We start from the raw sequence: 27,769 nt of genomic DNA on the forward strand, positions 1-27,769 counted from the left end.
TTACAAATAGATCCTTACCTTGTATAGTTCTCTGTTTTAATTTATGTTAAAATGTGTATCTTATTGTATTGTGTTGTTGCTGCTGGATGCCTAAATGTCCTTCGGGATAAATAAAGTATCTATGTATCATCTCTATCTATCTAATATCCCATCACTTTTGCTATGTCTCATGTGCATGGACAGTTCTAGCCGGATGCTACAGGTCACGATCCTTGTCATCCACTAGGCTGCCTACTATGACCAATTCCAGATACACACGTGACCCTGAGCATTAAGAAAAGTTAAATTCTGACAGAACTTCAGTAATGAAATGTCCCATCCATCTGTCACTCACTATCAGGCCAGAGTACCTTCAGCACCATTTTGAAATAATATTAAAGAAGGCCATTAGAGGTGTGCCAAAAAATCGATTCACATAAGAATCTTGATTCTCATTTACTACGATTCAGAATCGATTTAAAATGTCCCAAAATCGATTCTGAGGGGCGGGTTTTAGACTGATTTTGGGCTGAGTATTTTTGTTGGACCTGGCAACCCTGGGGATAGCGCTTGTCCTTTCAAACGGAGATCTTCCAGACACACACAGAGCGTAGGTGTTTGAGAATCACCGGTAAGATGGCAGAACAAGCACTATATTACATTAGATTAACGTGTAGTTTCAATGTTTTATGGCAGAATGCTTCATAACAAGCATAAAAAAGATCGCTAGTAGTTAGTTTCAGTAACTGTTAGCTAGCTAACTAGCTAACTTTCCAGTTCCACCTTAAATAACGCTACAGGTGGCAGCGGGCTGCAGCATTTAAGAAGGAACGGAAAAATACAATAAGCTAATCAGAGCTAATTTCAGCTCCTCATCACAGAGGAATTAAGGAATGGACCATATGAATTAATTTCTCCACCTCCTGCCCCCTTTCTGAAGAAATACAACGACCTTAAAGTTAACTAGTTAATCAGCAGCTGCTCCTGAACTTTAGCGCTCCACTGCTATCATCACATCAGCCCAGCAGCGTCACCTACACACCACCGCTAGTAGCCTGGTAATAAAGCAGTGTTATTTATTATTTATTTATTGTTCATTAACGTCATTGTGATATCCCAGTGATTCCTCTGTCACTGAGGACCCACATTCCTGCACATTTTATTGTTTTTGTAACACATTACCTGCTCCAGGACCAGTGTATATTATGGAGGGTTTTTTTTTCAATAAGATTCATAAGCCAGAAGCAGAAATTTTTATAATTCAAATCGTTTTGAATCAAAAATCGATTTTGAATCGAATCGTGGCCCCCAAAATCGGAATCGAATCGAATCGTGAGATAGTAAACGATTCCCACCCCTAAAGGCCATGTTATCAGACCCAACAAAGGCACTGAAAACTGCACAAGCAGAAGAATCTGACTGCTGTGGTTTGGGAAGATTCTAGACTAATTCTTTTTTTCTGTTGCCAATTTCCCCCCAAATCACAGGAGACCGGAAGCAATAAAGCAACAGTTTGCGCAAGAGAAAAAAAAATAAATATTTAACCAACTCTTTTGTCAGGAATCTTTTGTTCAAGGAAAGGCCATCAAAAAAAAAAAGTGGGAATTGCATCTTTCTCTAAGTGTGTCAAGATGAGATTTGATGTTCCTCTCTTTTTATGGAACAGCTTTTTACATATTCATGGGCCCTTTCCCCTCAAAACATCAGTTTCTATATTTATGTGCCTTGTGTTCAGCCAGCCGGACGCTAATTTAATCATGACTCTGACTTAGCCGGGTTCAGTAAAGCCCCCTATTGGGCCGAGGCTCGGCTCTGTGACACTTGTTTTCCGCCGCTCCATCTTCTTTGTGGTGTCATGTAATGATGAAATGCAATTACAAGAATTGCACTTCCTCCTGGATTTGATTAGGCGCCGAAATAGGAGCACTGAAAATAGCAAAAGAAAAAAAAACAAAAAACAAGCTCTATCTAGTGTTATTGTGCCGGAGTGGAAATTGCATTACATAACTTGTCAAACAAAGTGTCTCATATTTTCTCATGAGACTGGTTCTCTGTCTGGAAGAGGTGATATTAGTGGTCATTTTAACACTGCTTTAACTTAAACTACTTCTCAGAATGAGCTCAGATTCTCAGAAGTTCACTGGAGTAACATTTCATTACATTTCATTACTTTTGATGTTTTTTTTTTATTTTAAAGTAGATTTTTTTGTACAAAGTAAATTATTAAGCCTTAAAAGTGCAATTGTCTCTTTACTCAACCTAATATGTCACACAAACACACAATATTTACATGGTGAAAGCGTGTACATACAGCTCTGAAAAAAAAAAAAAAGATTGCTTCAGTTTCTCAATCAGTGTCTCTGATTTCGCTATATATATATATATATATATATATATATATATATATATATATATATATATATATATATATATATATATATATATGTTTGAATAAAATAAACATTATTGTTTTATTCTATAAACTACAGACAACACTTCTCCCAAATTCCAAATAAAAATATTGTCATTTAGAGCATTTATTTGCAGAAAATGAGAAATGGCTCAAATAACAAAAAAGATGCAGAGCTTTCAGATCTCAAATAATGCAAAGAAAACAAGTTCATACTCATAAAGAGTTTTTAAAAGTTCAGAAATTAATATTTGGTGGAAAACCCTGTTTTTTAATCACAGTTTTCATGCATCTTGGCATGATCTCCTCCACCAGTCTTACACACTGCTTTATACCACTCCTGGTGCAAAAATTCAAGCAGTTCAGCTTGGTTTGATGGCTTGTGATCATCCATCTTCCTCTTGATTATATTCCAGAGGTTTTTAATTTAGTAAAATTAAAGAAATAAAAAAAAATTAAATGGTCTCTTATTTTTTTCCAGAGCTGTATGTGTAAAATGTAACATATTAAATAAGTATGTGACCTAAAAGTAAATAGCATATTTTACTGTAAATTACAAATTGAAACATTTTGCACTATTGTGTGAAGTGTATCTATAGCACAGCATCGATTTAATGCCTACACTATTAAAACAAACTATTAAAAAATGTTTGTAGCAGAGTTAACACCATTATACTATACGTTTACACTAGTTTTGAGGTTAACAAAAGCTGTTGAGATTGTTTCGAGAGTGAAGAATTTCAGCTTTGTTACTTTTTTACACTGAACAATAGAACTATACTGTTAATCTGATAATGATTACATTTACATTGCGATCTTTAAGACTGTAAAGCAGACATTAAGGCTATTTGTTTTAAAGCCAAACTATTATTACAATATTTAGAGACAAACTGCTCAAGACCACAAAGTCCTGCCCTCTTTCCCAGCAATTATCTGCAAATAACAGCTAATTACTGTAAAATCTGACATTTTAACCTCTTTGAGAAGAAGCTTGGTCTCTATTTCCCTGAATGCAGCGTTTTCTCAGCAGTCTACTGAATTTATACAGTAATACGGCTGATTACTGGAGGAGTTCTGCTGTGAATTTACCGCAGTTCTTAGAGTGTACTTAATGTGCAAAGTGTTTCTTCTAGAGAAAAGGGGGTCAGCATAAATCAGCATCATAAAATAAGATTTACTTTTATATGTGTTGCTAGTCCAGTTGGATTTTAACTTCCGGAGTTATTATAACCAAATATATCATATTTTCTCGTTCTTTTTAACTCAAAATCTTTAAATAAACAGGATAATGAAACTGTGGTATAATCGCAAAAATACACTCAAGGTTCTTGTTATAACGTGTAATATTGGCACTACTGTGCTGCGGTCGTAGGCATGACAGTATTATTGCTTGATTATATTATCTAAAAAGACTGTATAACAATTTATACAAAACATTTACATATACATATAAATTTTCAGCAACAGCAGCAACATTTAGTCTATTTACTTCATGTAATGGTGAAAAAATATCAACATTCACGTAAACCTGTGAAAACATGTTTGTTTTGTTGTATCTGCAGGTTGGCCAGATGTTTAACACCTTAAATCCATGTTTATGTTTCAATTATTAATCCTAACTCTATAGAACAAATATGAATTAATGCTAAATGAAGTTGTTGTAAATTAAAATCACAACAGTATAGTTCAGAAAGTGAAGAAATGTGGGCTACAGGGTGTGAGGAGTTCATAGTGAGGCATCCCTAAGTAAAACAATTTCCAGATTCATTATATTTCAAAAGTTTATATTAAATTGCACTTATAATTTCATTTATTAAATATAGTATTATAGAGATTATGTCTATTATGTAAATTATATTATTGCTGTTAATACTCATACTGCTTTCAAACTTTTTATTTGAATACAGTTATATTCCATATCGTCGCTGTCCAATGAAAAACAAGTATCTCCAAAACAGCAACTTTACAGTGGAGAGAAAAAACCTTCTAAACTTTTAATGCAAGTCAATATAAAAAGAGTTTATTCAGGTCATTTTGAAGAGTTTCTATTGGTCTGTTCATCATAAAATTGTCACAGTGTAAGGGACAGTTTTTCTGTTGAAATTATGTAGTAAACTAAAAATACACAAAAATGGAGATAAGTGTTTTTTATTGGACAGTGACGATAGGTAACTCACTTAGAGGTGTGCCATATCGTACTTAATAATATTGCCAACATTTTTGAATAAAGTGAATGATATTATACCCTAAAATATCATGTCATATTACTCACCCTTAATTATCACATCAGGGTACCACTTTTTTGCTGTTTTTTAGCAAAATAAATATTCACATTCTTTTTTATTCATTTCCCATCATATATCTACTAGAGACAGATTTTACCTGTCCAGTATCATTTATTCTACTTTAATCCTGGATATATGGAGATATTTGGAGTACATTATTAGTATCATTAGTAGACATTCTTGATCATTGAATTCTGTTACAAATATGATAAAATTCTTGTATTTTTTAATATTTCAGTTAAGGGTGTGTCATATCATATATATCATATATGCAATAATACTTTTTTTTTTTGCAGTAGTGTATTCAATGTTTTGTTTTATCGCCAACACACTAATAAAAATAACTACATATTGTACTTAAGAGTACAAAGCTTGTGGCTGGGGCTGTACCTTATATTGACGTACAAAACAGTACCTTTTTTGTATCCATGTTTTTTTGTGCCAGTTAAGATTATAAAGATTATAAAGATAACCATCAACTGAATATGTGTCAACTTGATGATCCAAAATTGTCTGGCTTTCAAATAAATAATGTGAAATAAAATATATATATAGTTTATTAGTACAGTGATACAGAATACTGAATGTACCTTTTGTCTGGTTAAATGGTACAAATTTGTACTTATTCCTGTTAGGAATGAATTTGCATTTCAGAGGGAACACATCTGACCCTGTAAAGACCAATATTGTACCTTTGAGGGTACAAATATGAAGAGTATTTATATATAGTAATTATATATTGTGTTTTTTGTAGAGTGAAGTGTATCATTATCAATTCTTGTAAATTATTGTGATGTTATTTTAGGGCCATATCGCCAGCCCCTATTGACTATACTGAAATAGTATATTAGAAAACTAAGTAAACCAAGTAAAATCTCTGGGCTTCTCGGTTTAAAGATAAAGATTTGGAGTTGGATTCATAATTTACACCCGAAGCCGTTTTTTTCTTCTTTTTTTTGTCCCTCGCCAGGCTTGCCAGGAAAGTTGAACAAGGCCACAAATCAGTGGCTCCAAATGCATGTGTAGGATTGCCTTTTATCCGTCCGTCGTATCGCTTTCACCTGCCTCCTACCGCACTAGCTCTCAATAATGAGCTTGTCAAGCAGCAATGAGGTACGAGTCCTTGAATTAAAACGGCATTCTTCACTTTGATCATGTGGCTTCTGTGCACAGCGCTGAAATAAAATCTGCCATCTCACATTAAGAATCTCTCTCTCTCCCTCTTTCTGCTTCCTCCTGCAGCTTTGCTCTCCCATCATACTCTCTCCCTCTCTCTATTTCTCTCTCTCTCTCATGCTCTCTCTCTCTCCATCACAGTGGTTTGTTATTCTACACAAATGAGTGGTGATACATCTCTGTACATTATTTGATGTTGAGAGTACATACCGAGTTAAAACACTCGCGTTTAGATTCAGAGGAACGCCAGTAATCCTGCTGTTGTTCGGGCATCTTAATTATTTTCTCGCCAAGTGCATATTTATCACTGAATGATGAATGTGAGATTTTGCAGGGTCCTCCAGAGAGATGGATCTGAAGCACTTGGGCTACCTCCTCTGTTTTCTTAAACAGGCGTGCATGCAATTAAATGACTCGAGTTAAAGAGCAAGTAAAAGATGGAACAGGACTCAAGCTGCGCTCCTGTCTTAATCACAGTGACTCATCCAGGCTTAAGGCTATTTGAATTTTCAGAGTCTATCGAGAGCTGGCCTTAAGTCTATTCATCTGCCACCAAGAGACGAGCTGTTGCTCATACACGTCTGGCTTTGCGGGGTCCTGCACGTACACAGCAACACATCCTACTGTCTTAGTTACCTGTGTGTGTGTGAGTGTGTATGTGTTTGGGGGGGATGGAGGTGGAGGGTGACATTTAAAAGCATTATAGGCATCATCCTCCTCCACGTCACGTTGCATCTTTGCTTGCTTTCTGATTGTGCTGATATTATTATAGTGGAGCGGGCAGTTATTACTGTGTTTCTCTTACTGTGACTCAAACTGTGTTTGTATTTGTAGAATGTTAAAGACTTGCACGTTTTAAACACCACTAACTGGATAATCCTCTTAAGAGTTCATCTATCATCCAATAGCAGGGATAGCAGAAATAAGAAACACTGCTAGCCACAGAAATGTAGCCATTTTGCCTATTTTTGAATCCTAAAATCCAAAAATAATGGAATTATTAGGTGTAAGTGTGAAAACACAACAAGTACTGCAATACAGTACAAGACATCCCCTCAGTATTATTTACATGTTTGTATGAGTGTGTGTGTGTATGTGCTTGGGGGGATGGAGGTGAATGGTGACATTTAAAAGCATTATAGGCATCATCCTCCTCCACGTCACGTTGCATCTTTTCTTGCTTTCTGATTGTGCTGATATTATTATAGCTGATAGTTTTATAGTGATGTTGTTATTATTACTGTGTTTCTGTTTTACTGTAACTCAAACTGTATTTGTGTTTGTAGAATGTGTAAGATTTGCGCATCTTTGAACAACACTAACCGGATAATCCCCTTAAGAGTTCATCTATCATCCAATACAGTGAGTAGCTATTAGCCCAGCTACAGCTAATCCTAAAATTTTTAGGTGTAGGTGTGGATACCCAAGCACTGCAATACAAAAGACATTCCTTCAGTCTTACTTATGCGTGCGCATGAGTGTGTGTGTGTTTGTAAAGGGGGGAGTGGAGGTGGGGTGTGACATTTAAAAGCATCATAAGATCCTAAGCATCATTCTCCTCCCTCACACATGGTGTCTTTGCATCTGATTATGCTGACATTATTATAATGGAGCAGCCAGTCAACAGTTAAACATGGCGCTCAGCGGGACATCACGCCAGTCACACTTTCCCCCGTCTCTCGTTCTCTCTCTTACGCACTACAGGTACTGCCAGCTTCAGCCTCGCACGCCACTTGATTTGTTAATATGCTAATAGCAGCGAGCCTAGCTGCTTGGGAACAAAAGGGCCCCCTTCGATCCTGCCACTGCTCCGAGTGTTTAATTAATGTGAGTTATTACTGCACCCGAGTGCTTATCGCAGTTGATTTTAGATACTTAAGACGGTGATGGCTGAGACAAAAGGAAGGTCGTAAATAACAACACAGCCGGGTTTTTTCAGGCGCCTGTGATTCGACTGCCTCTGGCTTTTGCCTGGCTCCGCTCCGCTCTATGAAAGCTAGGGTGTGTACCCACTGGTGCAGAGAGACAGGAGGCAGGAGGGGGGTACACCACTCGGCTCGCCTAAGCCAGTTGCATAACCTTAGCGGGGCTTAGAACTAGCAGCAGAAGTGGCTGTAATGATTTGTAAATGGACTTTTTCCTCTCATTTCTTGCTGCATTCAGAGGAGTTTAAAGGGTCCTTACAGTCTGAATGAAGATGTATCCACTTCACATGGCAGTTATGAGACAGTTAACACTGAACTGCACCCGATTCGCAAAAAAGGTAGGAAGGTTCTGCTCTCAGTTTTGCCGCATTTCCAGACATGCTTCATTTACTCCAGTGCTTAAGCATATCGAAGCACAATCACACACTTTTCCTCTGGTGAAAAAGGACAGAATATTGTGCGACCACTGAGCAAATAGTTTTACCTCTATTGACCTTGAAGGAAAAAGCCAGACATTTTGCTTCAATACAGCACTTAGTAGTGTTAAGAGCATAAGAGCAGAACACTAGAGGTAGAGAAAATGGGGTGTTGTTGACTGTGAATCAGCAATTTGCCGATATGTAGTCAATCCCATGAGGCGATCAGATCATATTCTAAAGGTGAGGACTTTAGCAGATCAGTACGGCCTGTAGATCTGTAGGGGCTGATTTGCCTTGGAGCTTATCTTGCTGGGCTTGGCTCAAACTCATATATTTGTAACTCCACTAACCAGAATTCCCTCTCGAGAGTGCATCTTACATACTGTGAGTAGTAGCTAGTAGCGCACTAACACAGCCAAGCAAACAAACGCTGATATCCACAAAACAGAAAGCGGTGTATACATTATATATAACTATCTTCAAACTATAACAGCATCAGTTGAAAAAGCTAAAGCTAATCACATTTTAAAATAATGGAGTTTTCAGCACTGGATAAGCAGGCTTTTTACATTTTAGTACAGGAATTTACAAGATTTATTCCAAAACTAAATAATATTTTACCTTGAGAGACAGTAAATCAAGACAGTGAGCGATCAATTTGGCCCCTAAAACACTGATCAGTCCATCTCTACAGAACCCTGTGCTGGATCTCAGCTTGGTAGCTGTTTAAACTGAAGACGTAACAGGCTTTAGGTCCAGAGGGCCAAGGCATTGTACAATTTAGTGTAGTTTACTCTGCTCAGAAGGATCCAATTCAACCCATAAAGCCTTTTCTGATTAACTGGAGAGTTGGATTACTGGCAATAAATCAAAGAAAGGCGCTAAAACGCTGAACCCCCCACGGAACCTGCTCAGATACCACTGCTTCAACGGATCCCGACCATGCCTTTGGGATTCGTACGTCCTCTCCGCTCAGCGGTGTTTGCATTAACCCTGCAGATTAGCTCCAGCAATAATTCCCTTGCAGGTTTACCCCAGCTTATCGATTTCACGAAAATATACCGCTGTGGCGCAGCCTTCTCGTATGAAAGGCAGCCGACAGAAGCCAAGCCCTTGTAAGACTATTTACTTGAGGCCGCAATCTAAATGAAAATCTTGGCAAACATCGACTGCCATTAAGGAGCGGAGTCGTGGGTGTGCAGTTCGAGTGCTCTCTGGAGCCGTCGGCAGCTCGGAGACGTCTTTGTGTTGCACTGAAAGGGAGGCTAGGGGAAGTTACCTTGCAGTGGTCAGGTGACGCAGGATCCAAATCCAATCAGCCAATGTACCTCAGTGCAGTCAAACGGCGCTGGTGTTTAGAGGTGCTTTGGAATAAGCCATGGATAGAGGATTGTGGGTTTGATTGGTGGAATCAGGCATCTTTGCTTGACTTCTGTGTCAAGATATAAGAGTTCCCTTAGTAACTCTTACTAGGTTTCCACAGTAGTTTCTTCTGATTTATTCTTTAAAGAAAATAGCTTGCTGTGTTTTGATTGTTTTGTCTCCAAATTTTTTTTTTTTTTTTTTTTTTACTGTGGCCTGTTTGAGGAATCCTGAGAACTTGCAGGAAACGGATGGGTCAGGTTTAGGGGCTGTATGATATGGACAAAAATAAAATGTAATGTGCAATAATGCATGTTGGATATCCTGATATAGATGTGAAACACCTAATTTATTTTAAGCTGTTTAAATTATTATTTTTGACACCTTGCTTGGCTGCACGTATGATCTAGTATAGGAAGTAGTTTGTTAGACGTTTACTGTATAACTCAATAATGATAAAAATATGTTTATCTTTTTCCCCAATTGACAGATTTAACAGGCCAATTTAATTTTCCATCCTTTTTAAGGAAGTTCTGGCTTTTGTGTGAGTTATATTAAAAAGCTGGTAAAAAAAAAGTATAGGCCATTAACATTTCAGTGTGCTATAAAAATTCACACAAAGCAATCCAGACTGTTCTCATACAGAGTTCCCCAATGGTGGAACAAACTACCTTCCACTACCAGATCAGGAGAATCTCTCACTATCTTTAATAAACTCCTGAAGACAGAGCTCTTCAAAGAGCACTTACTCTCCTAACACCTCTAACACACTAACTACTTCTAACCTCATTTCCTTCTTCCCCTCCTTCACTCCTCTATCCCATTATTTCCCTTCGACCTCGTTTAAGACCTATCTAAAATGTTTTACCTTTTTGTACTTGACTACTGTAAGTCGCTTTGGACAAAAGCGTCTGCCAAATGTAATGTAATGTAAAAAAATAATTTATGAGCAAAGAAGCCTTAGAAGAACTGTATTTGTTGAATGAGGATGACTTGCATAGAGAACATTCAAATTTGCTGATTTTTTGTGGTGTGTTGATGTCTTTTGGAAGTACTATCACTTCTACTGTCAGGACTAGTATGCTCATATGCAACACTGTGTGAATATTTCATAATCAGAGGGCGCTCCATCTCCATCTTCAAAAATACCCAGATTTAGAACCATGCTTGTCATAGAGATTTGTGAATTTTCACTTAATGTCAAGGATCTATTCTGATTTAAAGGTTTTTCACACTCAGAAATCTCTATGATTTTTCTACGGCATCACTCAAAGCAAGCCAGCAAAGTATACACCTCAGCTAAAGCTACAAAGCTAATGCCACTCTCTACAGGGGCTTGTCTGTGAAACACACTCCCTGAGCAGTTGTGCTGCAGAGTGACCGGCTTTCTGTTGACAGACTGACAAACTGATGAGAGCCATCGCATCCATTTAGATCAGCTCTGTTTAGTTTTCTCGGTAAAGTGTTTTTCATGTAACCAGTCTTGCCTATAAGCTGCACTAAGCCTCTGTTTTCATACAAAAGAAAGAATAGGATTGTAAATCCATGTTAAGAACATATCTCTGGATCATACCCATGTAGCCCCCATCCATTCTGTGCTCCATGGGATCAGGTGTGAGCTCTCAGCTGCCTGTCAGATCCAGGGTGGGGTTCCTGCTATGAGCTTTTTCTCTCTTTGATATAGAACCATGTGAGCCAGATGTATGTACGAGCACACAGGCACACTGAAGAAACGCCTTGATGTGTCGGCAACATGCACTCAAGACATGCCTGAAATTAATCAAGCGAGCTGTGCTGGGGTTAAAAGGTGTGGAGAAAGGAGAAGACAACCAGCTTAAGGCTAAAGTGAAAATACAGAAATATGATTTTCATTGATGAAAGGACTTAACATATTACTGGGCATCATTCTCACACTCCTGCTAATGATGTTAATTTTTTAAACAATAGCATATAACAAGCATAGTGTATATTGCAGATACATGAAGACACATTTTACTTTGTATTTTGTCTTTTTGTACACAGCTCTATCAGATCCTCACTCTTAAGTTAGTGTTTTATTGTCAATACATTAGGGCTGCAACTAGTGATTATTTTGGTAGTTGACTATTCTGCTGATTATTGTTTTGATTAGATGATTAGTCAACAATTATGTCTGCCATGTCCTCCATCTCTAAAAACAATAGAAACAGTTGAACATGAGATTTAAAAGGCATTTAAATGTCTACATGTTGTTTAAACGAGGAAAGTACTGATATTTAATGGGTAAATATATAATCTGTTGTGTTTGGGCGCTTTTGGAGACATAGACTAAGATTTACTAAGATTTATCTCCCATTGCGTTTCTGTCCCCAGCACTTTGTGTAATGCTGTACTGTTACAAATAATGATTACTCGACAATTAAATTTGTAGCCGACAATTTTAAATAATCGACATTGTCGATTATATCGACTAATCGTTACAGCCCTATAGTACATGTTCTTTTAACTACAGATGGAAGGGCTTATTGTTTGTGTATTGGTATTGACTGCATTTTAGCCCAAATATGTGATCAGCCTATAATTTAGCCTATGCTGAGAGGTAGTCAGATCAAATAATTGTTTAATCTATATTTTGCAAGTTGCTGCAACATTGCAAAAAGTCACAATACACTGCAGTTCCTCAATCAAAATCTACACAAGCAATAGGTTTTAACACCACTAACCTGATACCCCTCTTAAGAGTGCATTACTCAGTTCTGTACAGTAAATATCGGACACAGAAAAATAAGAAAAGGTAGCTAATGACTCCAACTGCACATTGCAGTTCAGTTGTAATTGCCTCACAAACTGTCTGAACTGTAGTAAATTGACCAGTATACACAGACAAATGTGTGACAAATTATCTTACCTTTGTTGTAATTTCTTACAGCAATAAAGCTCCAGTCTATATCTGGTTACAGTTTTTGTTCCTGCAACAGCTTTAGAGTTCAGACGGTCTGAACCTGGAAAAAAAGTGTCACTGTTATTAATATCTCTGTAAGTACATCAGCTGGTGCCTCCAGCTATATATCACTGATGATGTGTCTGGAAGCAATAGCTAATACACTTACAGAGATATTGGCAATCAGTACTATTACTACCACTTCTACTACTACAATGTCTACTGCTACCACTTCTATAAAGTATTAATAATAATACCACCACTACTTCTACTCCCAATATTATTACTACCACTACTAATACTATCACTGCAATTACTTGCAATTACTACTAGTACTACAGCTGCTGCTACTTCCACTACTATTACTATCACTACAATGATGACTTCTACTATTATAACTTCTTATCATTTTTTGTGTGATGTATGCAAAACATTCTGGGCCCTAACTTATACACTGAGCAAAGTGCATTGCAATGCTCATTGCTATCTTACACCCTGCCAACAGTCTATTTTTATACCTTGTACCTGCGTCGTTTAAATAGCAATAGCTCTTGTGAATATAGAGTATCTATGCTGGTGGGCATCATGGTGGTCTTGAAATGAGGTGTGTTCAGATACATTTCTGGGGTATTGCTATCTTGGCAACGAAAAACACAGGTGTGCCACTGACTAAAAATAACTTAGCATATCTTAATATGATTAATAAAGAGAATTAGCTCATGCCTTTTGCCGTTTTTAAGCCATGCACCATGTAATTTTTCCCGTTGTTATGATACCACACTGACATGCCCAAAATTGAAGCTACAAAGGTGCACGGTTGATGGCTCACCTAAGGATTGCTATAATAGGGCCCAATCTGTGTTTTGTCAGAGACCTGAAACTGTTTATTCTGATGCCTAGTCAAGAACCTGGGGATATCATACTCTATAAACACAAACTGTACACGAGCATGATCTCCCTACAGCATCTGCATGCATTCATTCATTACAGTAGTGTTTCTAGATATGTCTTTAGGTGAGTAGTATAAATGTATTCCTAATGTTCAACTCCTAATCAGGATACTCAGCCTAATTGTGATATATTTTACCTGACACCTGGCCACGTGTCTTAATTAATATCCATCTTTTTTCTAGCAATCCTTCCATATTTTACATAATTCTCCTCAAAATCACTGAACGAGGGTAGTGCACTTTTATTTTTTTTTAAGTCAGTGCACCATAAACAGATTACATTTTTAATAGCGATGGGAGTTTAGGAATATATCTACACTGATGGGTGTGGTCGTGTCGAAGCGATTAGTTTTTGTCACACTGATGGTTGGTTTCTAACTTGGCGGCGGAAAACACAGATGCGCCACTGACCTATTTAAACCCTGACAACAGTTAATAGTCACCTGTCTGTACCTATCTTAGCTATGCAGGTGCAATGTACATAAATATTCACACACCCACACGGACAGTGCTACAGTGAGCAAATCTAGACTTTACCTCAACAATAAACAGAATAAATCATAAAATAACATTGCTTTTTCTGTAAATTACCTACTTGCTCGGGCACCTTCACAGCAAAAAAAAATGCAGGTCACTTTTCTCTGCTGAGATGCACAAAAGTGGCATGCTGTTAAGTGCTGTTAAGATATCAACGTGCCAAAGTCAGAGCACACCTGGCTCTTAAAGGGAATGGCAAGTGACATGCTGATTGGTTTATTTCCCATTATGCCCAAAACACACCCATGATTAGTTATGATAATTTTGCACATTTTAAGATAAGCAAGGCGTACTTTACTGTGCATTCTCACGATTCTAAAGACACACTGACACGCCCTAAATCCAGCTGCATGATGCGCAAGTGATGACTTGCCTATAGATCACTAAGATATGACCCTAGTCATCATAAGCTCACACCTTTAAAGCATGCCCCAGAAACCCCATTGGACCTTTACGCAAGTTCTAACACTAAGCATTCATACACGTCTCGCAGTCAGGAGGTGGGCTCTGGCTGATTACTGGATGGTATTGTGACTTGCTCACTCACTGAATCCCGTGCAGAAATCGAAGGCGCCTCTCCGCAGTCTGTGGGGGTGGCTGTGCAAAGTTGATGTTTAATCGATAGTGATGGATCAAAGTGGTGCACCTCTGCTAGCCTGTGGTAATAGCACGTTAGTGTTCGCAACTTCACAACCTCCTTTCATCTCCTCCTCTCTCTCTCTTTCTCTCTCTTACACACACACACACGGCTCGGTGAAGAACACCCATGCTTTAGGTGCTTCTCTTCATTCCTCCATTCCTCCTTTGCACTGCCTTGCTCCTTAATTAGGAGAGAGAACAGGGTTCTGCCATGCTTGGATTGACATCCAAAGACCAGCAACCATCTTCAGAGAGATGTAGTCATTTGCTACATTCCTACTCAACAGTCTGGAAGAAAGAAAAATAATGAATTGGTGTATTAGTATGTATGTGGGCCTGTACAAATGTGGGAAAATTATTGTGTAAGAGAAGCTTTTGACAGTGGAACCAGGAACCATCTTCAGAGAAATGTAGTCATTTTACATCTGTACTCAAGAGTCTGATAGAAAAAGAGAATCAGTGCTACTGTAATGAATTGGCATGTTATAATTAATGACAGTCTGTACAAATTTGGTTACATTATTGTGCCAGAGGCTTTATAAGAAGGCAGTTAGACTGTTGTGCCACTCTAGAGCTGAGAAATCGCACTACATAAAACATATAGTCCAGCTGTACAGGCAGCCTTGTTTAATTTAAACGGAATGATATATAACAATTAATTTCAAGAGACAGTTTTTAGTATAGGCCCAGGTCTTGTAACATCTGAACTCTTGCTGATCCTGCCATACTTGAATGGCAGAGTGGAGACAGTCCCTAAACTCTAATGGCTTTGGGTTGGAAGAATGGAACAATTAAACATCATCCACTGCATCTAAAATAGGGCTGTGTATTGACAAGAACTTGGAGATACAATATGTATCACAATACAAAAGATACAATTAAAAATATTGCAGTATATATTGAGATTGTTTAAATCAAATGTAGCAAATCTAAGTAAAAATCTAACAACAACGTTGAACCACTGTCTGGCACCAACCTATTCTAACAATAAATAAATGGCATCACCTCCATCATTGGATTCTCACCTAACATTCAACTAACATTCTACTGAATATATATTAAATGCAACTGAACTCTCAGCTGAATGTAAAAGAATCTCCACCCTAGAAAGTCCTACCCTAAATCTAACGCTAACCATAAAATTAACTTTTAAGGTTAAAGGTTAGGGTAGGGTGTAGGGCTACATACAAAAGAGAATTATTAACATTCAAATGTTCCAGTAATTCAGTTCCATTATATAGACATTTAGTTAAATGTTAATTGAGCATCTATATGGCATCAACAATGGACCATCCCAGTAAATTGCTAAACTACCACCTAAACTAATAAAAAAAATATCTACTGTTTTTGAGAATTAATACAGTTTTGCAAATCAATATATTTCAATACTTCGATAAATCAATGTGTTCTTGCATCTGTAATCTCAAAGCAGCAGGACAGGTATGTGATTAGAGGTATATTTGCACTGCCATGCTTGGTCTGACATTCCAAGACTCCAAACCATCTTCATGGAGATATTGTTCAGGAATTTGCAACATTCCCACTCAACAGTCTGGACGAAAAAGATTATCAGTGCTGGTGTAATGAATTGGCATATTAGAATATATGTTGGCCTGTACAAATATGGAGTAAATTATTTTGTCAGTTTCGAATCCAGGTCCTGCTGCCTCCTCAGGTTTGCCGATTCTCTGGGATGAAAAACTGAAGTTAACTATTATCCTGTCAAGACTCTGCAGCAGATTGCACACCTCTCCGTCTACTGCCATCCACTCTGCCTGACACTCGGAGAGTGATAGTCATACACACTCTACACAGAGAAATTGAACAAACGCTGTCCTTTAAGAACAGAATACAAATCTTTCACACGTGTGAGACAGAAGAGGGGGAAAAAAAAATCAAATCTTTCCAGAAGCACTGAATGAGATCCTATTCATCATTTGGCAAAAGACAATTCTTTCACTAGAGCTTACAGGTTGTCAAATGTCCTTGCTGACAAATGGCGCACAAAGTATTTGTGTGAAAAACGCATCCACTTCAATGAAAAGCTCAGAAACGTAACGTTTGTACAGAATGTGCTGTGGTGTGTTTTGTGTAATTGTGCGATTGTCACTGGGCGTTTGTCCAAGGCGTATTAAGGTTGCTTTGTGTGGGATCTAAACGAATGCACAAAAGCAAATTATGCGTGTGCTTTTGCTCTTACACCTTAAATTTATGCTGAACCCAAACAATAACATGCAGTGTGTTAGTCAAAAAACTATCAGATTAAATCAATTAAGAAAAGTGCAACAAGAAATTAATTTCTTAGCTGTAAAACCTTCTCTTTTTCCTTTTTCTGCATTTCTAAGCCAATCCAAACTCCATATAGTCATTGCAAAGTATGACCTCTGCATAGTAACTCCATTTGGACTAAATTACTGGGTAAAACGTTAACAATTTGAACAAAGGTACCTTTAATAAAATTGGTAATTAAATTGGTATTAAAGGTCAGTGTTTATAACACCATTATGAAACTAATAGAAGCCCACAGGTTCTCTAGATTCATCTCACTTTAGTCAGGAACATATTTTGGGCAGTTTCTCAGCCTAGTTTTGGATTAAACTGCATTTTAAATGGAGATTTTCCATTTCCAAAGGGAAATATAATCTAGGTCTAGGTCTAATCTTTGTCTGAGAAACTTACCCTTAGCTTTAAACCCATTAGTCTGTGCCTTCCCCCAAAATATATTTAGTTATGTTAGAACTTGCCATATCAAGTGCCTTTTTCTATACTAAGAAATTTAGGACAACAAAGTGCTGAGATTTAAACCCATGATCTCCTCATACTTTCTAAGCAGGCAGTTAGACTGTTGTGCCACCCTAGTGCTGAGAATAATTGTATGCGCTACATAAAAGCACAGTTCTACCAGAAGGCTCCACAGGCAACAGTGCAAAAAGAAATCTTTCAACAGTATGATAAAAAAACCTCTTACATCTGGATCATTGCAGATCCTTCTGTATATGGATGGCTGGGTGGAGCCAGTCACCAGTTTTAAGGGGAAGGAAATGTTGTCAGTGTTTGAAAGCAGCAAAGGCAAAAGACATGTGAATGAAATCAACTGGTGATTGGTTGAGATAGAGGTGATGTAGGATTAGAGATGTAGCTTGAGTAAATCTAGAATTCCATTCTCTTTTAAACAAAGAAATAAAAATGGCTTCACTGCTTTAGCTTTTGGGTTTTTATATGTGCTGTTAAGATGCTTTACTAAAAATTGTTGGTAGGAATTTAATTATTAACTCAAATTAGTGTAGTCAAAAGTAAGTAAAAACTGAAAATAGCTCTTACAACTACTGGATGTTTGTGTACTGTAAATGTTTGTCAGTTTATATCAGTTTTCCCAAAAGGCTTGAATGTACACTTTTTGTCATATAAGGCATGAATTTACAACAAATCTAAAAAAAATGGGGAAACTACATAAAAATAGAGAAAAGTAGCCTTTATGTCAACACTTACAAATGTTAGTTAATAGTAGTTGCTATGAAAAGCCTACACAGTTATTATTTTGTCTCAAAAATGAATCCCTTTAGTGTTTGGGCAATTCAAGAAAACAAGAAAAGAGGCTTATACAGTGTTTTTCTCAGCTATTTGTCTGACAAAATATGACCCAGCTAGTTTGCTTTTCATACAATTACAAGAGTCAAGTGCTCACACCATGACACACAGCTGGCGCAGCAAAACCGCAAACAAAATGGGGCTGCGGAAAGATCATTAGCGCTTATAAGTGAAAATCATGCCATATCATTTGGATTGGGAACATGTCTCCACTGCCCTGTATTATCAGCATGATTATTTATTCAGGCCTAATTAATTTAACACAAAGCCTAGCTACTGTTTGCAGAAAAGAAGGGGAAAATATTCACTTTTTTTTTTTTCTTCATTCTTTGTTCATGAATTTAAACTAACCTCTGTCTGCAAATGTAAGCGGTGGAGTTTCTTCCAATGGAGTCTGAGAGGCAGAATGTTATGAAATGCCTGAGATCTTTTTTTTTTTTTTTTTAAAGAAAAAAGAAAAATTGTTTGTTTGTGTTTTGGTACTGATGGCCTTATCTCCCACTCACTCACCGCCTCGCTCTACTTGGTTGTGTCTTCTAGGGGAGAGGCATTGGCCGGTGCGGTCTCAGAGTCACCATGGTAGGAATGGCTGTGTAATTCTGTGTAGTTGAGTGTGTTTTCCCCTTTTGGCCTTTTGACGCCGGCCTCTGTCTGTGTTTTGTGGTGGCTGTGTGAGTCTGTGTATGCCCACTCCTCACCATGTAGAAACAGTGCGGTTGGATAGATCTGTGATGTTTTTTTTGTCCTTGTTTGTTGTATATCTATATCTATATATATATATTTGTCATTGAAAACCTGACATTCCCTTCTGCTTAACCTGCTCCCACCCCTCACCTGTAGTGTCTGCTGGTCTGTTGTTTTCCTCTGGATTCTTGTTTTGTCCTCCTGATATCTCTCCCACAAGCTCGGAATGCATCAGGACGCCTTCGGACAGCGGGCGTCTAATGCAGGGATAAAGACAGCTTTATTGATGATGTTACTTCTTGTTAATAAAAGAAGACATCAGATAAATCTGTGCTTATCCTTGTTAGTGAGTCGACAGTCAACAACAGTGCTCCTCATCGAGGAATCGTCTTGACCTTGGGATCCACCTAGCAACCTGGTATGTGTGACAACAGAAAAATAGAAAAAAATGTTATATATATATATATATATATATATTGTTTTAAATGTGCTGTTTTCGGATTGAAAATAAAAGAAAGCTATGTACGTGTTTCATAATGCCATTACTGATGTTACGTAACAGATTCATTCAGGCTGAGTAAATAATAAAAACAAACAAACAAGTAAACACTGTGCGATGTGCCACGAGCTTTTACGCAGCAGCGTGCTGAGATAGTGTCCGCTGTGCATTAGTATGGTGTCAGCAGCGTGCCGGGTTATGGGTCAATGTCCATTATATTACTTGCATGCCCATGATATTGTTAAATGAGCCATTGGAGTGCTGCTCAGTCTGACCCCGCGAGATGGGTTATGTAGTCCAGGCTCCAAGAGCCTATCCGTGTGCATTTGTCATTGTGGGACGAAGCACTTTGCAAGCCAGCCCAGACTATTACTTACACATCAAGCTCTTTCACCTCGATTGCCTTGCGGTTACCCTGTCTACCAGTGACTTTAATAAAAGGGAGTTAGTTTAAAAAAATAAAATAAAATAATAACAAAAAAAAGGCTTTTATTATTTCTGACTGTTATTACATCACATGATCCAAACGTTCCCTCCAAATTTATTTTGTAATAAACAACCTGTGACTTTAATTAACTACTTTTGAGTGTATATTCATGAAAATCAAACACACTCATGCTTGTACTAAGAAATGTTATGTAAACCTTCTTTACTCATTTACATCACACAAAACGTACATCATTCCTATTGGCTCCTGGCGTCATTTATTTTTATAAATCATTGTGTATTCTTGGGTGATTGTCAGTAGGCAGTTTTTTTTTCTTTATCTCTTAATATGGCTAAGCACTGCTCATTTAGATTTTTTTTAGCCTAGCCTTTTTTAGCCAGCCTATTGTCCCATAACAAGTTATTAGAAATGAGTAAATCCAGCTCAATATTGATTCATTGCAGTTCTCAGGCAGCATAAAGTCACACTGGATAAGAATGAAAGAAATAGTTCTTTGCTCTTATGGCCTACAGCACTGTGAGCTATTATAAAGTATTATAAAGTATAACTGAATAACCAAGAGATGGTAGCCTGGGTGGGCAATTTAATACTGCCCCATATAACATATTTTCCCACTCTACAACATTATTCCCAATGGGTTAATAGTTTAGAGTTAATTCGACACTGTATGAAGTCATACAGTGCCACTAAAAAGTTTGGAAACACCTTCTCATTCAGTGTGTTTTTTTTTTTTCTACATTGTAGATTAATATTAAAGACATCAAAACAATTGAGGGATGAGTGGGAGCTTCACAGCATAAAGGAAAAGCAGCAACTTTTGTTTAGAACCTTAAAAAAAACTAAAATCTATTCCGAGTGACTCTACCTCCAAAAGTATAAAACATATTTTTGTGTTTGCTTACAAAATAATTCCACATTTGTCCATGTATAGCTTTAATGTCAGTGTTTAATATAGTCTATTTAATGTCAGTATTAAATTTACAATGGGTGGGTAGCACTTCCGCGTCACAGCAAGACGGCCTGGGTTCGATTCCCGGCTGGGGCCACCCGGGTCTTTCTGTGTGGAGTTTGCACGTTCTCCCCGTGTCTGCGTGGGTTTCCTCCGGGTTCTCCGGTTTCCTCCCACAGTCCAAAGACGGCACGTTTAGGCTAATTGGAACTTGATTGAAATTGCCCCTTAGGTGTGAGTGTGTGAGTGAATGTGTCTGTGTGTCTGTCTGTGTCTGTCTGCCTTGCGATGGCTTAGATCGTAGAACCTTGTGAATAAATAGTACCTATCCTGCCACGAAATAGCCGACGAGCTGATGTGGCGTTAAGCTTGACTACCCAACCCAACCCAACCCCAAATTTACAATGGAAAAAAATCCTAAAAGAAAAGAAAGAGTGTGTCCAATCTTTTGAATGGTACTTTATATCGTTGCTGTCCAATGAAAAACAAGTATCTCCAAAACAGCAATTTTACAGGAGAGACAAAAAAACCTTCAGTAGAAGTCAATGTAAAAAGAGTTTATTTCAGGTTATTTTTAAGTATTTCTATTGGTCCGTTCTTCAAGAAATTTTGGCACAGTGTAAGAGACAGTTTGTTTAAATTATAAAAGTTTGCATTTTAAAAGATTGAGATACTTTTTTTTATTGGACAGCGATGATGTTAACTTTATGTAACACTGGTAGAACAACGCTCACCAGTGGAGACCCTTATCCACCCTCCATTACAACACCAAGACAGTGAATAATTCTCTACCAGTGAAACCAGCAAAACTAAATCTCATTGATCTAATTATACAAACACAACACATAAACACACAGCCCCAAACAACATAAAACACTCTAATAACCTCATACAAAGATGAAGGGTGGCTGCAGAGCATGCTGGGAGTGTGGGGTGTTGAACTCTTCCATCATTTACGTAACTCTGTTTGTAAGTTTACTGTTGGTGGCAGGACAGAGTCGGACACTGGGGGAATTCACAGTTCAGTTAACTATTAACGAAACTGCCAGACCGAACTGCACTTAATTTTCATGGCCAAAATCAGCCGGCATGCACGAGCGTTATGGCATTTAACATTTCGCAATTAAATGTTAATGCTCTCTGTCAGTCGCTAAATGCCAACCCCCAGTGGCCCACTGGCCCCTCTGTCCATCAGAGCAGGAGGAGAAGGGCAGGCCGACTGCATACGGCCTGTCAACACGCCCAGTGGGGCCGGACCCCGTGCCTCGCCCGGCCCTGCCCCACATATCACACATGGCTTTGGTAATTAAATGGCACGGCCATTTATTTTGCATGGTGGCGGGGGAAAAAAACGAACACAATGACAAAGGTTAGGCTTGTAAGCGATGGAATGGCCAAATTCACGTAAAAAATAATAATAAAACAAGCTGGCTCGATGAATGTCCAGTTAAAACGTCCAGTCCAAATGGCTGAACTCCACAACCCACATGCCATTTATATGTGTATGGCTGAGTATTTCATTGACAGATCTGTAATGTAATGACTGTCAGTCATTTCTGTTAGGAACGATGTTGATTCTGACCAGACATGCTACAGAACACATGGTAATATGCTTTTTTTAAGCATATCAAGGATATCATCCATGCTAAAAACCCAACAGAGTATTTTCGATAAATATTATGTATAGTAAAAACTCAGTTTGGAAGGTATTATTATGTATTTTGATTTTTTTGTAGAATATTAAACTCAGATGTTTTATGAAGAATTCAGTAAAGCCCAAAAAAAAAAACTCAAAGTAGAAAAATGATATAACACTACTCAAAAATATTGCCTAAATGCACTCTCCAAGACCTCTTGAAGAACTGTTTGGGTGTGGTCATAATGTTCTAATGAATGTGCGTGACTGACAGCTATCGATCACTAGATTACCATGGCAACACAAACAGCCTTGAGATGAGGAGGCAGAACTTGGTGATTATTTGGACAGCTAGCTAATTTGCTCAGTATGATGGTTGCTAAGCAACAGCTTACCAGCTTCCTGGTTCCGGTTGCTCAGACTCAAAGAGGGCTGAGCTGTGTAAGCCTTGTGATTAGGCAGGGTTCTGCTGATGTCACCCTGAAACATTTTTAGACCTGCTCAGAGATTTTACATATTTACAGGGGGGAACCAAAGGAATCAATAAACACAATTTAAAACCCAGTTAATCCCAGATAAAAAAAGGATATAAAAAGATGTAGGTTCCAAGGGGCTTTAAATATTGGGATGGAATATTTTCACCATATCGCCCAGCTCTCCTAAGAAGTCTTCTAACTTGGGATTTTGGCACATTGTGGTTATTAAGAAGGCAATTCTGTGTTGCAGTTGCATCCAAACAAGCTTGGGTTGGCCTGAGGGTGACGGCAGGGAACACAACACTGGAGGCTACACAGCTGTTCATGCAAATGTTCCCTTATGACCTTGTTTATTTGCTTGCATTTTTTTTTTGTTGTTTAAGGATCATCTGAGTTGCTAACAATTATTCATATTTTTTTAAAGAATCTGTTAAGACTGTTCAAAGAAAAAAAACATCACTTTTTAATGTGCAATTCAGGTGCATTTCTCTGCTGAGGATCGAAAATAGAGGTTTAATGTCAAGGAATGATTCATGCAAAACGAGATACTGATGTGTTTTGAGGTTATGCAAATAGCAGGCGTTCATTGCTTTTTTGGGGGGGTTATTTATTTCCATTAGATTAGGTTTGTGTGTCTGTGCAAATATATTGCACTAAAAGCCTCCGAGCCATAGCTAAACTTTGAGAAATGGCTCCTCAGATGGGACTTAAAGGAGTGATAAAGCGAAGAAACAACAACAGAGATCATTTGTTGTGAAAGAATGTTCCGGCAGCCTAATGTTTAGCAGGAATATAGCGTGCATATCAAGCGCGTCACTCTTTGTGATGCCGATGCAGTTTTTCCTCTCGTGAATATGCAACAGAAATGTCAGACTACTGAATCATTGGTGTACCATCTGGATATTATGCGCACTGGCAGGAGTGTTGTTGTCAGGATGTATTAGGTGTGAAACAGGAATGTGTGCAGTGTGAGGATTCATTTGCTGTAGGCGCTGGATCAGCGATCGCTGCTCTCTATACTGTTTTTGTTTTGAAAGGCCGAACCCATCAACAACGTGGGCTGTACATGATTCACAACAAAGTAGACTGCATGGCAAAACAAGGGCGGCTCTAGTTCTGCGAGACCACCGGAGTCTCAATGAAGGCTTTAATACCACTTTTAATGTATCTGTGAACTGGATGATTCATGACAATAGTTTGACCTCACAACACAGCCAGTCAGATTATATATATATATATATATATATATATATATATATATATATATATATGTATACATACACACAGATATGTATCTCCAGAATGGAAGATTTATTGGAGGATGAAAAAACTTCCAACGATAGTCAATGTAAAAAATATTTATTTTGGAACAATATAAAGAGCGACTGCCAGATTTGCATTATGTTTAAAAGTAATTGTGTTAATATATAATGTAAACACACACACACACACACACACACACATGCAAAAGTTTGGACATCCCAGTCAAATTATACTTTTTAGATAGATTTAGATATTTTGTAGTATAAAAATATTTACATCGTCTACAGAGACATATGAGTGAATATTAAATCATAATTACTGTGTTTGCAGAATTATATGACTAAATTATGAAGTAGAAACATTGGAAATAAAGTTTACAGTAAATAAAGCTCTGGAAAAAAATTGAGACCACTTCAGTTTCTGAATCAGTTTCTCTGATTTTGCCATTTATTTGTATATGTTTGAGTAAAATTAACATTGTCGTTTTATTCTATAAACTACAGAAAACATTTTTCCCAAATTCCAAATAAAAATATTGTCAATTAGAGCATTTGTTGATGACAATGAGAAATGGCTGAAATAACAAAAACGATGCAGAGCTTTCAGACCTCCAATAATGCCAAGAAAACAAGTTCATACTCATAAAGTTTTAATAGTTCAGAAATCAATATTTTGTGGAATAACCCTGGTTTTCAATCACAGTTTTCATGCATCTTGACATGTTCTCCTCTACCAGTCTTTCACACTGCTTTTGGATAATTTTATTCCACTCCTGCTGCAAAAATTCAAGCAGTTCAACTTGGTTTGATGGCTTGTGATCGTCCATCTTCCTCTTGATTATATTCCAGAGGTTTTCAATTTGGTAAAATCAAAGAAACTCACCTTTTTTTAAATAGTCTCTTATTTTTTCCAGAGTTGTATATCATATGTTGTAATTGTGGTTTTACAATCGAATACTGATATTATCATATTGCACTATATTGCCTTTTCTTTAAAACATATTTAAACAATTTATTTCTATATACACTACCAAAACTGCCAAGCTAAACAGCACTTAAAACTGTCATCTTTGACGCTCTTTATTCTTGCCTTAAAATCTGGGATATTGAAACAATTTTACTGCTACTGTTCTCAGTACAATGGACTGACCACCCCAGAGTCCAGACCTTTGTCACCAAATGGAAGAATCTCCAGAAAGGCAGATTTCTATAAAAAGTCCAAGTCTCCTGGAAAAAGAAATAAGAACAAAAGCTGGAATAAAGGCCCAAAACCCACACAAATATCTTTACATCTTTACATATAATTAAGGTTTTACATATTATAACGCTGCCAGATGTGATCTTTAAAGTCGCACTGGAAAACTGTGTCTGCTAAATGGCGTAAAAAGTAAATATAATTGTAAAAGAAAACAATTAGCTTTATGACTTGCTTACTCATTATACAGCTTAAAGAATGAAGCACCTACATAACCTTAAGTCTCTTTCCATTAAATTTCACATTTCTACAAGCTGACACCCAGAAAAGGAAATGCGCAGTAATCGTCAGGCTCCTGGAGTGCTTTTAGTTCATCATTAACCCGGCTGCCCCTCCACCACGTCACGGCTGCTCTGCTGCGGCTCCTCCTAGTAGCTTAAATGACATTTGCGGGCTCTTGGTGGACGCGAGGCTGGGAGTGTGACAGCGTGTCAGGCTGGGAGAGCAGACCTCTGCCTGCAGCCGAGGCTTCAGCTCCACGGCTCCTCAAAAGCAGCTAATTGGTCCCCAGATTAAAGTGAGATCACTGAACTGGACCGTGCTTCTTATTAATTAGGCCTCGCCGCCAAGTTTCAAGCTTTGGCTTCTTATCCGCCTCTGTCTGCAGCACCGCACACGAGCCCGTTTACCCCATACATGCTTTATTTGGTTAGCGCTGCGGCCTCTTAATGGTCCTTAACTTTTTCATTACTTGAACTTCGCTGGTTTTAATTACGAGATTGGATGGAACCATACGGAGCGCGGCGCGTTCTACACTACATCTTACTAAGATTTTATTTATTTCCTGTTTTACAAAAGTGGTTACATCAAGGGTCTTGTTTGCTGCATGATATTTTGATCAGCCTCTCCTGTTGACATCTCCTGTTGTCTTTAATAAGGGTTAGTCACTGCAGATACAAATCTTTTATAGATTATGTAACAACAGTTAATGTTATCTGTTAGCTAACTGCTAGCTACCACGCTAGCTCACTGAGGTGACAGACTGAATGCCACACAACACAAATCTTACAGCATAGAGCAATAAATGTCAATATTTCACCCAAAACTTTGCCAGTCAGAAACAGTGAGAGATAATTACAAAGTAATTTTTTTAAGTTAATTAATTTTTAACCCCTTAAGCCACTCCTCTGCCTATGAATCGGACCAGCTCAAGCTTGAATGTGTTGATTTTTGGAGCAGGGGCAGCAATCTCTCGGTCTTTTTGCTTGTTCCTGACTATATAAACCAATTTTTCCAGATGTTGGCAAAGGAGCTAAATCTCCTAATAATTTCAGATGTTCTTTGTATCTGAGCTCCTTTGATTTACTAATTGTACTCTATGTTAGTCAATCTAATGAGTGCTGTTAAACAAACCCTTTTTTGGGCATATAAAAGCTACCAGCTGTAGTCAATCATGATCACTAGTAAGTTTAACTTGGAAGATCTTAATTTTGGTTTAAAGGGAATTTGGAACTTTTGGCTCCAGTGAATTACTAGAATGTGGATTTTTATACAGTGGCAAGAAAACGACTGTGAACCCTTTGTTTTGTTTTGTATAAATATCTCATAAAATGTGATCCGATCTTCATCAAAGTCAAGGGTATTGACATATATATGTGCCTAAATTAATAACACAAAAATATATGATTTTGCAGATCTTGTGGAGTGTCTTATGAACACAGATGTTAGCCTGTATCATTGATGCCTTCAAATTATTTTTTTGAGCTGTTTCTTCTTTTAGCAGAGTAGCCACAGTCCCAAATTATTTGTCTTAATGTACACAATAAAATTTCTTTGAAATTACTTTGTAACTCTTGGAAATCAACAATTATTATTGTATTTAGTATCGTATATATGTGTATTCTTCTTGTTCAGTGCAAACTTCAAAAGCATGATTGTTTTTAATCAGTCAAATAGGCTCAACTCCACACCTTCAAGCTAGCAAGACTCCATGTATGCTAATATTTGACTCTAATTAGCTTTTTTAAGGTCATCAACACAGGGATGTACATACTTTTTACTTTGTTAACTATGAGGTTTTTTATGGTTGTTCTTAATGAAGACATGAATTATTGTATTTTGTGTTATTATTTTAGGCACATTATATTTGTCTTTGAATTGGATGAAGATCAGTTTATATTTTCTGACATATGTTTGCAGAAAACCATGGCATTTTATAGGGTTCACATTAGGGGTGGGCGATATGGCTCTAAAATAATATCACGATATTTCAGGGTATTTTTGCGATAGCGATATACTTGGCGATATAGGAAAACTAAAATAATTCATTCATTTCAGGAATATAGTATAATAGTATAACAGTATAATTATAATGTGGCAAAATAAATAATATAGTATAAAACAATATAATGCAGCAAAAAATATTGCAGA

The 27,769-nt window shown here is 37.5% G+C and overlaps 1 protein-coding gene across 7 annotated transcripts in view; it reads left to right on the forward strand.

Annotated features, from left to right (window-relative positions):
• LOC103039538 (protein shisa-6) overlaps positions 1-27,769 on the forward strand; it is a 107,651-nt gene that overhangs the window by 56,418 nt on the left and 23,464 nt on the right. For 3 of the 7 annotated variants that reach the window (XM_015607861.3, XM_015607855.3, XM_015607858.3), the window contains exon 5: positions 18,731-18,769. The exons of the other annotated variants lie outside the window; for them this stretch is intronic. In XM_015607861.3, coding sequence (XP_015463347.3) covers positions 18,731-18,769 — 39 coding nt within the window. The remainder of the gene's footprint in view (positions 1-18,730; positions 18,770-27,769) is intronic. 7 annotated transcript variants of the gene reach the window in all.

This window comes from Astyanax mexicanus, chromosome 15 (genome assembly GCF_023375975.1).
Source record: "Astyanax mexicanus isolate ESR-SI-001 chromosome 15, AstMex3_surface, whole genome shotgun sequence".
Classification (NCBI taxonomy): domain Eukaryota; kingdom Metazoa; phylum Chordata; class Actinopteri; order Characiformes; family Acestrorhamphidae; genus Astyanax; species Astyanax mexicanus.